Source organism: Narcine bancroftii, chromosome 9 (genome assembly GCF_036971445.1).
Source record: "Narcine bancroftii isolate sNarBan1 chromosome 9, sNarBan1.hap1, whole genome shotgun sequence".
NCBI classification, from domain to species: Eukaryota; Metazoa; Chordata; class Chondrichthyes; order Torpediniformes; family Narcinidae; genus Narcine; species Narcine bancroftii.
The window spans coordinates 50,934,713-50,950,963 of record NC_091477.1 but is presented as its reverse complement, the minus strand read 5'-3'; the positions used below and the strand labels follow the sequence as shown (position 1 = coordinate 50,950,963).

The window sequence follows — 16,251 nt, the reverse complement described above, 5'->3', positions numbered from 1 at the left end:
GTGTACTTAACAGAACCAGAACTATCAATAAAAGAATTATATAAGAAATTGAAGGAATATGGAGAAGTGTCGGGTTACAAGATAAACGTAAATAAAAGTGAAGCAATGCCTATGAATAATGCGGATTTCTCAAAATTTAAGAAGGAATCTCCATTTAGATGGCAAATGCAGGCAATAAGATACCTAGGTGTACAAATAAACAAAAATCTCGGCCAATTATATAAACTCAATTATTATCCACTAATGAAAAAATTACAGGACGATTTAGAGCATTGGAAAGATTTACCACTAACACTAATAGGAAGGATAAACTGTATTAAAATGAACATTTTTCCAAGGATATTATACTTATTTCAGGCATTGCCAATACAACTGACAGAAAAATTCTTCAAAGAGTTAAAGAAAATAATAAGGAGATTTTTATGGAGAGGGGGGAAACCGAGGATAGCACTAGATAACTTAACAGAATGGTATAAACAAGGAGGCTTACAATTGCCAAACTTTAAAAATTATTATAGAGCCGCACAATTAAGATACCTATCAGATTTTTATCAAACAAGGGAAAAACCAGAATGGACGAGATTAGAATTAGATAAAATAGGGGAAAAGATACCTGAACACATATTATATAAATGGGATGAAAAATTGGTACAACATAGAACTTCTCCAGTATTACATAATCTCCTCAATATTTGGAAGAAGATTCATGTAGAAAGAAATAAAACAAATTATCAATTACCAAAACTAATATTGACGCAAAATAAGTTACTCCCTTTTACAATAGATAACCTTTCCTTTAGAGAATGGGAAAAAAAAGGGATTAAAAGAATAGAAAATTGTTTTTCAGGAAGTAGATTCTTATCCTTTGAACAAATGAGAGATAAGTACAATATAACTGGAGATACAGCGCTGGCATATTACCAACTGAGATCCTACTTGAAGGATAAATTAGGAAGCAATTTGAGTTTGCCAGAGGGAAGTAACCTTGAATATGTGATTACAGATACAATGTTAATCAAAAGATTTATAACAAATATGTATATTAAACTGCAAGAAAAGGAGAATGAGGAAACAAATGGTAAAACTAAACAAAAATGGGAACAAGATTTAAATATAAAGATAAAAAAGGAAACATGGGAGAAATTATGTTCTGGAACGATGAGAAATACAATAAATACGAGGCTACGTATGATACAATATAACTGGTTACACATACTATACATTACACCTCAAAAGTTAAATAAATGGGACCCAACAGTATCTGATAGATGTTTTCGATGTAAAAAAGAAATGGGAACAACAATTCATGCAATCTGGACATGTGAGAGAGTAGAAAAATTTTGGGAAGATCTCAATCAGATATTAAATAAAATAACAGAAAACAATATACCAAAGAATCCAGAGATCTTTCTCCTAAGTAACATAAAAAACAAAGAATTTGGAATTGATTTGGAGGATGCACAAAAAAGATTTGTTAAGATAGCTCTAGCCGTAGCAAAAAAATGTATTATGTCAACCTGGAAATTGGAAGATAATCTGAAAATACAACAATGGTATATAGAAATGAATAAATGTATTCCATTAGAAAAAATTACATATAGTTTAAGAAATAATATTGAAATATTCGAACAAATATGGGAGCCTTACATTAAATACAATAGCGAAAACCTACCGGGGACAATCATTACCTAAGTTGATGGAAGGAGAAGGAAAGAAAAGAATGGACTCAGTAGAATTTCTGGTGTATTTTTGTTGAATGACAACATTGTCTGACTGGTTTAATGTAACCTAGATTGTATACCTAAAATGGATGGGAGGGTGTGGGGTGGGGGGGTGGCTTGGGAGGAGGGAGGGGGGGGAGAAAAAGTCACTGTATATGTGTGAAAAAGAAAAAGTGTGTATCATGGCTAATGTGATTTATGGTGTGAAAAATAAAAAATTTAAAAAAAAGAACGCCAACCTGCCGTTCTCATCATAAGAGGTAAGGATTTCTACAAGGGGATGTCATATATGTGCGGAGTGCAAACCACAGTTCTACCGCCTGCCTGAGGCAGCCCTTATCAAATCCACCCAGCCATTAGAGCGTTTCGGCATCGACTTTAAAGGCCCCCTCCCGTCCACCAATAACAACTGTTACTTCCTCACTGTGATAGATGAGTTCTTCCAGTTCCTCTTCGCCATATCCTGCACAGATGTGTCCACGGCAGCAGTAATTAAGTGACTGAAGCATGTGTGGATACCTTAACTATATCCACACAGAGAGGGAGGCAGCCTTCATGAGTGGCGAGCTGCAGCAATACTTCCGAGAGAGGGGAATTGCTACCAGCCGCACCACAAGTTACAACCCCCAAGGGAACAAGCAAGTAGAGAGGGAGAATGGTACCACTCGGAAGATGGTCCTTCTGATACTAAAGTCAAAGGACCTCCTGGTGTCCATGTGGCAGGAAGTGTCACCTGAGGTGTTACACACGATGCACTCATTATTGTGTACTGCCACGAACATGACCCCACATGACAGATTTTTCTCTTTCAGAAGGAAATCGACCCTGAGCTCAGAGGTGACACGTTGGATGATCTCACCGGGCCTGGTGCTGATCAAGAAACATGGCTGAATTCATAAGATAGACCCGCTGGTTGTGAGGGGAGAGCTGATCCACGCGAACCAGAACTACATGTTTGTGACGTTCCCCAATGGGAGAGAGGATTCTGTCTCCTCGAGGGACCTGGCACCAGCCGAAGAAGAACCGGCCAAAGAAGAAGAGGATGAACCAGAAGAACCCCAACCTGACCCAATCGATGTACCATTGACAACCCTCCAAACACCTACACCGCCCCCCCCCTCAGCCACACCGTGGAGGACGAATGCCACCCCACTGGGGACCCCCAACCCACCCAGTATATCCATAACACCCAGCCAAACGAATGCCCTCCGAGCCCAAACCATGCACCCTCCCTAGGAGGTCCTAGAGGGTGCAGAAACCAACAGTACGCCTGGACTTGTGAGTAATACCAGGACTTTTTTTAAAGGGGGTGAATGTGATGATACGCTGCGGTACATCACTCGGCCAACAGGTGGCCTAGAGACACGGCACCCAGCCTAATGACATCCAACCACCAGGTGGCATAAAGCCAAGGTCCGGGCCGTGTGCTCCCTCTCTCTCCCCGGGATCACTTCTGCAAGCAGCTAGCAGCCAACTATCTTTATGTGAGTGGAATAAAGCTGTGTTGCCCCAAACTGCATTGTGCCTGTGTTTTCCTTTGGTGCAGCCTGCCACATGCCTTCCCACACAAACAAAAAATAGATTTTTTTCATCAAATATTTGTGCTATTTTTGACAGTCGAAAAAGCATTTCAAAAGTTCAAAGTTCAAATTTATTGTCAGTTCCTGTGGGCCAGGCAGATTACAGGTAACTGTAGACTGTTCTCAAAGAAAGAAATGTAAACAAAGTGACTGTGCTAATACAGAAATACAAATATTCAGTAATAAATAATGAGCAAAGTACAAGTCCTTAAATAAGTCTTTGAATGAGTTTCTGAATGGGTGCCGGGGTGGGGGGGGGGGGGGGGGGAGAGATGGGGTAGCAGCTATTGCTGAACCTGGAGGAATAAGTCCTGTGGCACCTCTACTTCCTTCCTGGTGGTTGTGGCGAGAACAGAGCATGTTCTGGGTGGTGTGGATCCTTGATGATTCCATGTAGATCAGTGGTTTTCAACTTTTTTCTTTTCACTCTCATACCACTTTAAATATTTTCTAAGCCTTCGGTGCTCTGTCATTAGTAAGGGATTACTTCAGGTGGTATGTGGGTAGAAAGTAAAAGTTTGAAAACCACTGTTTTAATTGTACCCTACTGACTCGTTATGTGCATGGTTCCATAACTCCAAAGGAAATTGGCCAATGACAATTTTTCTCAAGCAAAATATTTCAGTAACATTTGGATCTAGAACAGTGATTTTCAACCTTTTTTCCCCACTCACATATCACCTTAAGTAATCCCTGACTAATCACAGAGACATAGGAATTGCTTAAAGTGGAATGTGAGTGGAAAGAAAAAGGATGAAAACCACTGATGTGGATGTTTCCAATGGTGGGGACAATTTTGCCTGTGACATATTGTGTTGGGTCCACCACTTTTGCAGGGCTTTACACTCAAGGGTATTGATGCCCCCATACAAGGTCATAATGCAGTTGGTCAGCACATTTTTCACTACTTATCTGTAGAACTTTGCCAAGATTTCTGATGACGTACTGAACCTTCACAAACTTCTGAGGAAGTCGAGGCACTGACACCCTTACATCACATAATGGGTACAAGATAGGTCTTCCAAGATAATGACCCCCAGGAATTTAAATTTGTTCACCCTCTCTACCTCTGATCCCTCAGAGGATTTTATACCCCTGGTTTTCCTTTCCTAAAGTCCTTTGGTCTAATTTGGCAAGCCAACTAAAATGTCCCACTGACACTTTTCCTACCTGCCTGCTTTTGGCTTTCATATCTCTAAAACAATCCTATTCATGTGTCCAATATATTTCTTGAAAATGCAATAGCACATGCCTCAACCACTTCCTCTGGCAGCCCAAGCCATACACCCAACACCTTCTGCATAAAAAAGTTATCCCTCAGGTCCCTTAAACCTTAAACCTATGTCTGCTGGTTGCCGATTCCCCTATTCTGGGCAAAAGACTCTGCATTCACCTGATATATTCCTCTCATGATTTTGTACATCTCTGAGATCACCTCTCACCCTTTCATGCTCCAAGAAATAAAGCCTTCGCCTGCTGCACCTCTCCCTCAAGCCCTTCTTGTAAATTTTCTCTGCACCCTCTCCTGCTTGACAGCATTTTTCCTGCTGCAGGATGACAAACTGAACACAGTACTCCAAATATGAACAGTTAATATATATTCACAGTTGGCATATTACAAGAGAAACAAAAAGTAGCATTACAATAGCTTATTGTTAGATTTGGGTACAAATAGATCTTTTTCTCGAAGAGTAATGTGGAGAGACCAGCTTCAGTGTTGCTCATTTTCTCTCTTTAATTTTAACTAATATGTAGAGGTTGGCCGTGGAAATCGAGACTCTCTGCAATGCATTAGAAAACTCAGCCTGCTGTTTATAGCCACTGTATCCATCTTTATACAACTGTAAATGGTGCTCTTGGGAGCCTGTTCTTCATTGTGAACACTGTGCAACAATTTCTACAACACAGACGACCCTTTGTCTGAAGCAGGAAATTGAACAAAGGCATGATTGTTTTCATTAGCTCTGCTGTGGGATTTAAACCTCAGTGAGCAAGTCCTAGCTCAGGTCTGATCTAAGATGTTTACATTTACCATGAATATCTTGAACACATCAGTATATTGAATGCAAATCTATAAATGAACTCAGTTCTATTATTGTCACAAGGTAGCATTGGTTACATGAAGAATATAGAACAAGGTGAATTTTCAGGGTAAGGAAATGGGACCCAGTGGCTGAGTTACTTTGGGGAATAAAATACATTCATATTCTGAAACCCCACCAATCTCCCTTCTCACCGCAGTCCATCATTCAAATTATAAGTGACCTCACAATATTCTTCAAAACAACCTACTCACATTCTCACACTTTCCCAATCATTATCTAGCCCGTCCCAATGTTGTGTGACCATATCCCATCGACATTCTCCACCAGGCCGCACAACCCCATTATGTCACCATTGCACTCTGAGGATAAAATTAGTTTAAAAGGCCTGTGTCAGTAAAAGTGCCCATGTTGCAGCTTTGGACTATCTCAAGGTAAAGATGGCAAAGGTTCTTTCATGCCTGGTCTGGTTTAGTTTTAACTTCAATCCCTCACCAATGGAATTGACGTTCACTTGGAAGGAAAGGAAAGGCTTGTTTAGGGTTAGGGTCTGGAACCAAGATGGCTTTGCACCTTGTGGGATGCCGACTAACAAGGTAAGTATGCAATTCCAACATACATCCATTCCTAGATACTAGGCCGTCCAGAATGGAGGCATATCGGGGAGTACCTGGAGTAAAAATTCTGCCTGGCCTGCAGGAAGAATAATCTTAGGGTTGTAAGTGACATTATGGATGTACCCTGACAATAGTTAAAACTTTAAATCGGAGCTGGAAACAATTGGAACCAGATAAAGATGAGGGATTCCTAAATTTTATTTGAACATACAGCATGATAACAGGCCCTTTCGGATCCCGAGCCTATGCTACCCAATTGACCTACACCCCGGGAATATTTTTTGAATGGTGGGAGAAATCAGAGTGCCCGGAGGAAACTCAGGCAGATATGGGGAGAATGTACAAACTCCTTACAGGCAACGCCAGATTCGAACCACAGTCGCTGGCATTGTTGTAGCATTGCTCTAACCGCTACACTAACTGTACTGCCTTTCCTCATCCTATTAATGGATAAGGCCGGGGACAGACATATCTGCATGAGAATGGAGAGAGGAATTAAAATGACTGGCCACCTGAAATTGCAGCTTGGACAGAGTACACGTGCTCAAGTTGCCCATCTGCATTTGATCTCACCAAACTTTGAGGCAACAACATCAAGAGCCTTGAATGCAGTAGGTTAGATTGGCCAAGGGGCATGTGAAAATCTGCTTCAGCTGGAAGATCTGTTGGTGACACAGATGGAGGTGAGGGGGAGATGTCAATACAAATGTTGCACCTTCTGCGGTTAATGCAGAACATATCTAAGGGGGTGGAACAGTAGGTAGTGGGTGGATTAGGAGCCCACAGAGAGAATAATCCCTGAGAAAAACAAAACAAAGTGGTGGTGGGATCATACTGAATATGGCAGGAATGCCTGAGAATGATGTGTCAGACATGGAGTCAGGTGGGGTGGAAAGTGAGGATCGACAAGAAACAATCATTGTTCTGCCAGGTGAGAGAGGAAGTACATGAAATAGAGGAGATGTGAGTAAGGTCCTTATCAATGGCAGCCATGTTTCTTGAAGAAAGAAAATAATTTGGATGTCCTGAAGTGGAAGGACAAATCCAATGAATGGTGGCAATGGAGGAATTGGGAGAAAGGGATACAGTCCTTGCACTTTTTCCATCTTTTCATCACATCCAACTTTCCTATATGGCAGCTTATCTCTCCCTCGCCATCTTTAAACCCCACTTACCCAACCTCTCCAAGTACATTTCCAATTGTCACCTAAGTACCTTTTCAACATTGTCTTCAAATTCTTTGGTCGGTGCCTCAGAGGAAATAAAAAGGATGAAGTGGTGGAGAGGTTTCAATAAAAGCAAGAGAATTTCAGATTTATGATGCTGATGGAGCTTAGCCCATGGTAGAAATGAGATGACCTGGGTGTGAGGTAGAGTACAGGCAGCCATGTTGGATGACCTAAGGGTTTTGGAGGAGGGATAGTAAGAGGCAGACTCTTAACTCACTGATAGCTCAACATAAACTGATGACTCAGCATAAACCTACACATGATCCTCTGAATCCAATCAACAAAAAAATGCAGGGCACTGCAGCCTCCAAACTCTCTTACCTGCTCACAAACCCAACCCTAATGTTGATCACTGACTGCATCAGTCCTCAGCTGGAGATACCGTGGGGCACAAGATAGCAGTGGAAGAAAGTATTAATGAAGGCAATGTGGGTGTGATATCGAGTCTGGGTGAATACCTTTTATTTACATGTTTCAGAATCAGAATTTATTGTAATGAACAAGTAAGAAAATTCAGTGTTTTGTGGCAGCGTCACAGTGCAAACATTCATATTATAACAATACTATAAAATATAAAAATAGTTGTGCACAAAAGGTAAGGCAGTGTTCATTGATTATTCAGGGATCTGATGGCAGCAGGGAAGAAGCTGTCCTTACCCCGTTGAGTGCTCGTCTCGTCTTTAGGCTCTTGCACTTTTTTCCCCGATGGTAGCAGAGTGAAGAGACATGGCCTGGGTGGTGGGCATCTTTGAGGATAGAGGCTGCTTTTTTAAGACACCACCTCATGTAGATGTCCTCGATGGAGTGAGTCTGGTGCCTGTGATGTTCCAGGCAGAGTTAACAACCCTTTGGAGTTTATTCTTGTCCTGAGAGTTGGTGTCTCCATACCAGGCCTTTGGTGACATACTAAATCTCTTCAGACACCTCACAAAGTATATCCGCTGGTTGGCTTTCTTTGTGATTGCATCATCGGGGAGGCTCCAGGACAGATCTTCGGAGATGTTGACACCCAGGAATTTGAAGTTCTTGATCCTCTCCATGACTGAGCCCTCAATGAGGACTGGGTCGGGTTCCCCTAACTTCCTCCTGAAGTCCACAATCATCACCTTGGCTGCTAGCGTCGAGCACAAAGTTATTGGCGTGACACCACTGAAAGAGCTGATCCATCTCCCTCCTGTACGCTTCCTCATTGCCGTTTGTGATTCTGCTGACAACTGTGGTGTCATCTGCAAACTTGTAGATGGCATTGGAATTGTGGCTATCCACACAGTCATGGGTGTAAAATGAGTAGAGCAGTGGGCTAAGCACTGTGTTGATCGTCAGTGGCCCATTGCTTCCAATTTGTACCGATTGTGGTCTTCTGATGAGAAAATCAAGGGTCCAGTGGCAGAGGGGGTATAGAGGCCCAGAGTTTATAGCTTCTTGACCAGCACTGAAGGAATAATAGTGCTGAAGTCCAAGCTGTGTTCAACGAGGTGCAGCCATATGTTTTTAAGGTATTTCTACTTTTACTCAGCTGGAGATACATCTGAGTTCTCATCCAGTAGCTTCAGCTCTTCTGAATCTCTGAAAACTTCAAGCTCAAAGACGATTTGAGGCAGAGTGCTGTCTGACCCAACACAAATGACACAGGGCAGTTCAAATGAACTGAGTGTCCAACTCCAGTTTTCCTCCCTGAAATCAAGAGGGCCTCCACAGAGTTACACTGTTGTCAGACGTAAAGATTCTTCAGTGAGTACTCCTTGGATGGTTGATGCTTGTAATCATGAGGAAAACAAGGAGAGAGGAGACCAGACCAGAACTAGGACAGTTGCAGAACCAAGTCTGGAGCAATGGTGGTGCTGCATTCAAATTGGGAAGCAACTGCTGCTTTTGATTTAAATTTTAAATGCAGTTTGCTTGTTGTGTTAAAAGTTAAATGCTCCTATTGTCACAATTAATCTTGTTTACATTTCTGTGAATTTGTTTGTGGATTCAAAATGGTGACTTCATGTGAATTGCCTGTAATGGCACCCAAACAAACCTTTGCACTATGTCTGTGTATATGTAACAAGAAAGAATCCAATTTGTGGAACAATAATGCTGTTCCAACATGTTGCATCATATTCTCACAAAGAAAGCAGAAAAAATGTTTGGCAGGAATATTGACCCATGATAATTAAAGGAAGAGTATGTGTTTTCCTTTCTATATTCCTGTGTTTTCCCATTGACAGGAAGGCTTGCTTACACAAATATCAAGGAGTAACCTTCTTCTCAACAAATGCATAAAGGGTTTATACATCAACATGGAGTGCTCGGCTAGTTAAATGAAAGAGAGGGTCAATTCCATTGGTGAGGGACTGTAGTTAATTATAAATTAGACTAGGTGTGGAGAATCTCTTGGTATCTTTACCTTGAGATAAACCAATGTTACATAATTAATATGACAACATGGACCTGTTACTGACACAGGCCTTTTAAACTAATTTCATCATCAAATTACGACGTCACGTTTTGGTGACATAATGGGATTTCATGGCACGGTGAGAATGCAGATGGGATGTGGTGGGACAACAGTTGGATGGGTTTGAGGAGCATTCTGAGAATTTTTGAATGCGAGTAGGTGGTTTCGAAGATATGTAACTACAATGCACTGCAACCATGGAAGGGCTGCTTTGACTAGCTGACTTAACTTTTCTCTATTCCCTGATTCACTTGTGTGTGGATCTTCCAATCCTTGAGAATGGACATTGCAACTCCCCCTTGCCTCCCTGTCCCTCTACCACCAGGCGCCACCATGGCGACTAAATCAAACATGGGAATCCAGGATATACAGCTGTCTGGCATCATCCTAAGGATAGTTCATGAAACTGGTATTTCTCTCTCCACGGATGTGTTTCGGCACAGGGACAAATGAGCTGAGGGTTAATCAATCAACCCATCAGATGAAAAATACATAAGTGGCTCCAGTGTGATCTATTAAACAACTCACCAATGCTACCCTCCAACCAACCCATTTACCTATCAAATTTGTCTTAAAGGCCAAAATCAAGCCTTCATTCAGCACTTCAGCTGGCAGCTTGTTCCACACTCTCACAACTCTGCAGGAAGAAGTTCCCTGTAATGTTCCCTCTTACCAAACCTCAGTGAAAAATGCCAGCTTATATTTACTTTATCTATACCCTTCATAATTTTGTATTTCTCTAGCAAATTTTTGCCTTCTGATTTAACCTGGTCCTCTCTCACACACACCCTTTTATTTCTCCTAACCTCCCCTCCCCCTCTATCTCCCAGGCTGCTCTTGCCTCATTTCTTTCTCCTCCCCACCTCTTCCATCAGCATTACACACCCGTCACTGGGTCGACATTCTCCTACCCCAATCTTCCCATCTGATCACCATCCTTCCCTAATCTGGCTCCTCTCTTCCCCTTCCTTTCTGATCAGATTCCACATTCCAAAGCCCTTTGCAGTCACCATTCACCACTTCCATTATCATAGCTATTTCCACCCTCTCCTCCATCATCAGTCTCTATCTATCAATCAAGTCCTTCCCCACTTGCCTGTCCCCTCTCTTCTACCCTCTATTTACTTTTTCTCCATATGAAAGGTCTCGACCAAAAATATTAGCTTTACGTTTCCCCTCACAGATATAGCCTGGCCCATTGATTTCCTGCAGCAGTTTGTTTCTTTTGCGAAACACCCATGTCATTTCACAAAGTAGTTTGTTGCTTATTCACAGGGAAATTAAGAACTGAGAAATATTGGTCAGAAGCCTATAGGTAAATGGGCCATGCCAATCAAGAACATCTTATGGGTACAAGGAAGGCCGCTGTATTTATGGGCAATTTGGTGAATTGTTGCATACCAGGTCTAGGAGAGTGTAGATACTGGAATCTGGACTGACAATTCCTTTTGTTCAACATCTTCTTTTCAACCTGTTGAGCTTCCACAAGAGTTTGTTGGTTTTTTTTGCAGATAAATACCAAATTCAATACCTGGAGTTTCATTGGCGGTCACAGAAGCAAGTTAATTGGTCATTGTTTGGCCAGCCAATAATTGGAGTGGTCATTGGCTGGTGGGTATTAAATCTTGGAGTGATGCGCCTACCTAGATACCAGAGTGCGCAACAGAGTATTCAACATAATGCCAAGTGTAAACGCAATGGAAACATCAGACACTACAAAGGCTCAATGTAAACGAAGCACACCTGATGTGGATTTTAGAGATGCAACGGCAAGCTGATATTAAAGGCGTCACTAATAAGCATCTGGTAGACTGTTGTAGGCTTAATTTCATCCCACTACATGGGTTTCAAAGGTAACACAGCATATTGGGAGAAAAGAACAGTTACTGGAATAAATCAAAGGCTATAACATATGTGTGAACCCAGATGATCAAGCTGTATTGCAACATACATGTGCAATAGCTTACTCCCTAGGTGCAAGGTTAAACACTGGACATTCAAGTCAAACATGTATTCTGTAGGTATAAGTGACTCTCTCAGTCTCTGGCTTCAACTACGGAACATGCCAATGGAATCCAGGGATTATATTGCACTTGTATATTCTGCATAATTCATAAAGCATTACCCATAGCTGAAGGGAAAATCACTGCATGTGAATCACTCTGTCTTCACCCAGCTCTGAAACTTTTGATTTCAATTCCTTTCATTAGTTCCCCATCAATTCCTATCAATGTTTCTTCAGCACAATTAGACTCCCTAATTTTCTTCCAATAACAAACAATTATATTCCTAGTCTTTGTGACTGATCGTCCTACTTCATTCCCGGCCCCTCCCAGCTTTACACTGGTGTGAGCATAGAGAGTGATCCCATTCGTTTGAATGGAGTGCCAAACTTACAGAAAAATAAATAATTTTATCTTAAATATCTTTTGTTGTTAGTCAGTTTTTAACCTTTTAATTTATAAAATCTATATTTCATAAATAATGGTCAATTTTCCAACACAAATAATTAATTTTGGTCTAAGAACATTTGGAAAGGTAAAGTCTTGATGATAGTATATCCTTCCTCTCCTCCTTCAACACGACAAAAGAATAAAAAGATCTACTGCCCTTTCCTTCATTATTATATCCACCTTCTTGCCTGCTTCCTCCTACTTTCCTTGTCTTCTTTATTTCATGGACTCCTCTCTGCTCTTTCTCCATCTCCTCTCTTTTCCCATTCAGCGCGACACACTGACCCTTACTACTCCCCTCTCACCCATGCTGTCCATTTTGATAATAGGCAGTGAAAATAGTCGCAGAGTTCTCTTTCCTGTCAACGTTCAGTCATAGACTTACATAATTGACCCCTTCATGGATTTAATTTGTTTTTTCAAACTATTAAAAGTCCTGACAGAAACTTTTAACCGATATTTCTAATGCAACCCTAGACTTTACTGCCGTTGAGAATCATTTGAAAACCATTTGAACTTACATCTTACTTGCAGTGTAAAGGAGGTTTCGTCGGAGTAGGAGTATGGATTGTAGTTGACCGTACATTTGATGACCTGGTTGTGATGTTGGTAAGATGGAGTGAACTCAAAGTTACTGGAAACTGACCAGGAGTAACCAGCCCAACTCTCTTCAGTCCTGGGGACCCAGTCGGTCAGGTCAGAGATACCATCCCAACTCAGAGTACCTCCTCCTCTTTGGTCAATGTTGGTGGAAGAACAAGTCAAAGTCACCATTTCATCACCTTCCACAACTTCCTCCGAGATGGAGATGATTGGCTTTGTAGGGCGAGCTGCACAGGCAAAAGATGAAATAAGCTCATTGAATGAACACTTCACAGAACCTTGATGTCAAAGAGGAAAGGAAGCATTGCACAGTACTACTTATTGTCACGAATGTGTTTGCAATTGATTAAATCTGGTGGTACAAGTAGTTTGGAATCAATTGAAGTATCTCAGCAGATCTCTCAGTGATATTGACCATCTATGATCCTGCCTTAATCTGTCCTTCTCCTGAAATTCTGGTTTACATGATGATCAATTAATTGAACTGTTATTGTCTTTTTTAAGAGGGTAGCAAATGGCAATAGACATATCAACCACACTGGAGACTGAGGGCTAGAAATAACAATCAAAGTGCCAGATGGTGGTCATTCTAATGAGCAAGTTGAGCATAGAAAGGCAGAGAGGCCTGACCTGCAGGTAGTGAAACTGCTTATGTCACCAATTACCAGGATTCAATTCTGACATGATGTGCTCTCTGTGAGGAGTTTGCACATCCTTCCTGTGAGCTCATGGTTTTCCCTCCAGGAGCAATTTCCTCACACACTCAACTACAGTATGTGCTGTTTTTTTCAAACAAAAATTGGCCAATGAAAATTACCCTTGGAGTTGTGATAGTGTGTTAATGGACATGAAAGAGGGAATGGATTGGAGAGAATCATGTGGGGGAATTTGTATTGATGAGAGTTAGCATAGGATGGATGGGCTGAATAACTTATGATGTCAAAAGGAAATAGACGCACACAAAACCTGGTAGGTGTGGGGAGTGGAAGAACATCTCTCTGACAGTGTTGTGGGGTGTACTGCCCAAGTATGACAGAGCTAAAGGAAGCTCTGCACTGGATTGGGTCTTCCAGTGCACCAGAACCTGACCTGGTAACTTTGGCAACATAAGCAGTATTTACAATAATCATGCTTCATTTTAGTAGTAGTATAGGGGGAGGAATTACATTTAGTACACATCTATAGATCCTGGTGAGTAAGACCATGATTCTTACTGAATTTTATATTTATTTGTTATCAAGTTATGCCATACAAGGTTACAAAAGGTACATTGGTAGTAATGTAAAACTTCTCTTCTCAGAAGAACCTAACAAAATGACGTTTCCAATATCCAAGAATCCCTAGCTACCCTTCATAGTGAATTGCACCTTTGTCATCCTTGAACAGAGCATATTGTACCACTGAATGAAAGTAGAGATGGCCAAAATGGTCACAATCCAAGGAATCCTCGTTAGTCACAGTTGCCACGATGAATCTACTGAGATGGTTGGACACACACGATCTGACAGTGACAAACTCTCCTCACAGAATGATGGAGCTGGATGGAGGCAACTCATACAAGGGCATCTGAACCTATACTGTGTGCCATTGTGTGTGCACAGCCCAGTAGAATGCCAACAGGTTTCAGACATGGACCATTTTTAATCTGCTAGTACATTGCTGAGTTGAGAGATATACCTCCATTGCTCATACTAAAGGTCTCAAAGCCCTTATTTCTTTCTCAACAACAGAACCAACCAGTCTCCTGCCACCATCCTCTGCCTGGCAACACCTGTTTTCTCCCTCAATAATGTCTCCTTTGACTCATACTACTTCCTCCAAATCAAAGGAATAGCCATGGGTATCTGCATAGCCCAGCTATGCCTGCCTTTTTGTTGTCTATGTGAAGCAATCCATGCTACAAGGTGAAAGGGGCAATGCTCCTCAACTCTTCTTGACGATTACATTGGCGCTGAGCTTGTTAACTTCCATCCCAACTTCAAATTCTTTAGCAACCCTCTCTTCTTTCTCGATCTCTCTATCTCCATTTTGGAGGTCAATTTCTCGACTGAATTTTCGACAAAATTACCAACTCCCACAGTTAATTCTACTGCAGCTATTCACACCTTGTCCCGTGTAAGGATTCTATTCCTTGCTCACAATTCCTCTGTCTCTACCACATCTGCTCCCAGGTCAGAATCTTCCATGCAAGATATCTGAGATGTCCTCCTCCTTCAAAAAACGTGGCTTTCCCTCCACTACCATCAACGCAGCCCTCACCCACATATCCTCCACTCCTCTCACATCTGCCCTGACCCCTCTGCCCCAGATGCAACAAGGAGAGGATTTCCCTTGTCCTCACCGAACATCCCACCAGCCTTGCAAATTTCATGGCTACATTATGATCGCACCACCAGTAACACCTTTCCCCCCTACTCCCCTTTCTGCCTTCCACAGGAGCATGCTCCCAAACATGACTCCCTTGAGAACTAATCCCTACCTACCAATCGTCCCCTTGTTTCCTTCAATTGTGACCACAGAAGTTGATCCACTTGTGCCTACCCCTTGTCCCTCACCACCCAAAACAGCCCTTCCAAGTGAAGCAACACCACTTTTGAATCTGCAGGGGTCATCTACTGCATCCAGTGCTCCTGTTGTGGCCTCCTTTATATCGAAAAGTCTGGAATGAGACTGGGAAATTGCTTAATTGACCACCTTCACTCTGTCTGCTACAATAGCCCAGATCTCCCAGTGGCAACCCACTTTAATGTCCCATCCCATTCCCATCCAGCATGTCTGTCCATGGTCTTATGTACTGTCCAACTGAGACTACCCACAAATTGGAGGTGTAGCACTTCATATTTCAGCTGGGTACCCTCCAACCAGATGGCATTATCATAGAATTCTTAGGTTTCCATTAGCCCACCCCATCCCATCTCCTCCTTCTCCACCCCAAACCCAGCATTTATCCCTTTTAAGACAAAAAATCTTGTCAGGCAAGATTTTCCATTAAGGAAACCATGCTGAATTTGGCCTACCTTGTCACTGCACCTCCAGGTACCCTATAACCTCATCCTTTATAATCAGCTCCTGAAACTTCCCAACCACTGTGATAAGGCTAAGACGCCTATAATTTCCCTTCTGCTGCCTCCCTCCCTTTGAAAATAGCAGAATGATCTTTGTAATTCTACATTCCTCCAAACCATGCCAGAATCTGTTGATTCTTGAAAGATCAATCTCCTCTATCCCTCTGTCTCCTTTCTTGCATTCACAGTCCCATCACCCACCCCCAGTCGATTCTTAGCTTTTCTCTCCTGCCCTCCTATCCATGTTCACCTGTGGCCTCTTGGCTGCTGGCCTGTGCTCCTCCTTCCCTGTCCTTCCTTCCCTTTTCCCCCTGCCTTTTCATTCAGGCACCTGCCTGCTCATACCTTGATGAAGGGTTCAGGCCTGAAATGCTGTTTATGTACCTTTGCCTCCTATGGACGCTGGGGGATCTAGTGAGTTTCTCCAGCAATTTTGTGTATTTGCTACAATTGCAGCATCTACAGTATTACTGTTTCACTCCCAACCTAGGCTCTCCT

General features: G+C 42.1%; 1 protein-coding gene and 1 long non-coding RNA gene across 3 annotated transcripts in view; one reads left to right on the top strand and one right to left on the bottom strand.

Annotated features, from left to right (window-relative positions):
* Positions 1-16,251, top strand: part of LOC138743621 (uncharacterized) — a 109,095-nt gene that overhangs the window by 30,922 nt on the left and 61,922 nt on the right. The gene's annotated exons all lie outside the window — the stretch shown is intronic.
* LOC138743619 (B-cell receptor CD22-like) overlaps positions 1-16,251 on the bottom strand; it is a 50,205-nt gene that overhangs the window by 27,205 nt on the left and 6,749 nt on the right. For both annotated transcript variants that reach the window (XR_011344959.1, XM_069899145.1), the window contains exon 3: positions 12,607-12,915. Coding sequence is in view for 1 of the 2 variants with exons in the window: in XM_069899145.1 (XP_069755246.1) it covers positions 12,607-12,915 (309 nt within the window). In the remaining variant the exon portion in view is untranslated. The remainder of the gene's footprint in view (positions 1-12,606; positions 12,916-16,251) is intronic.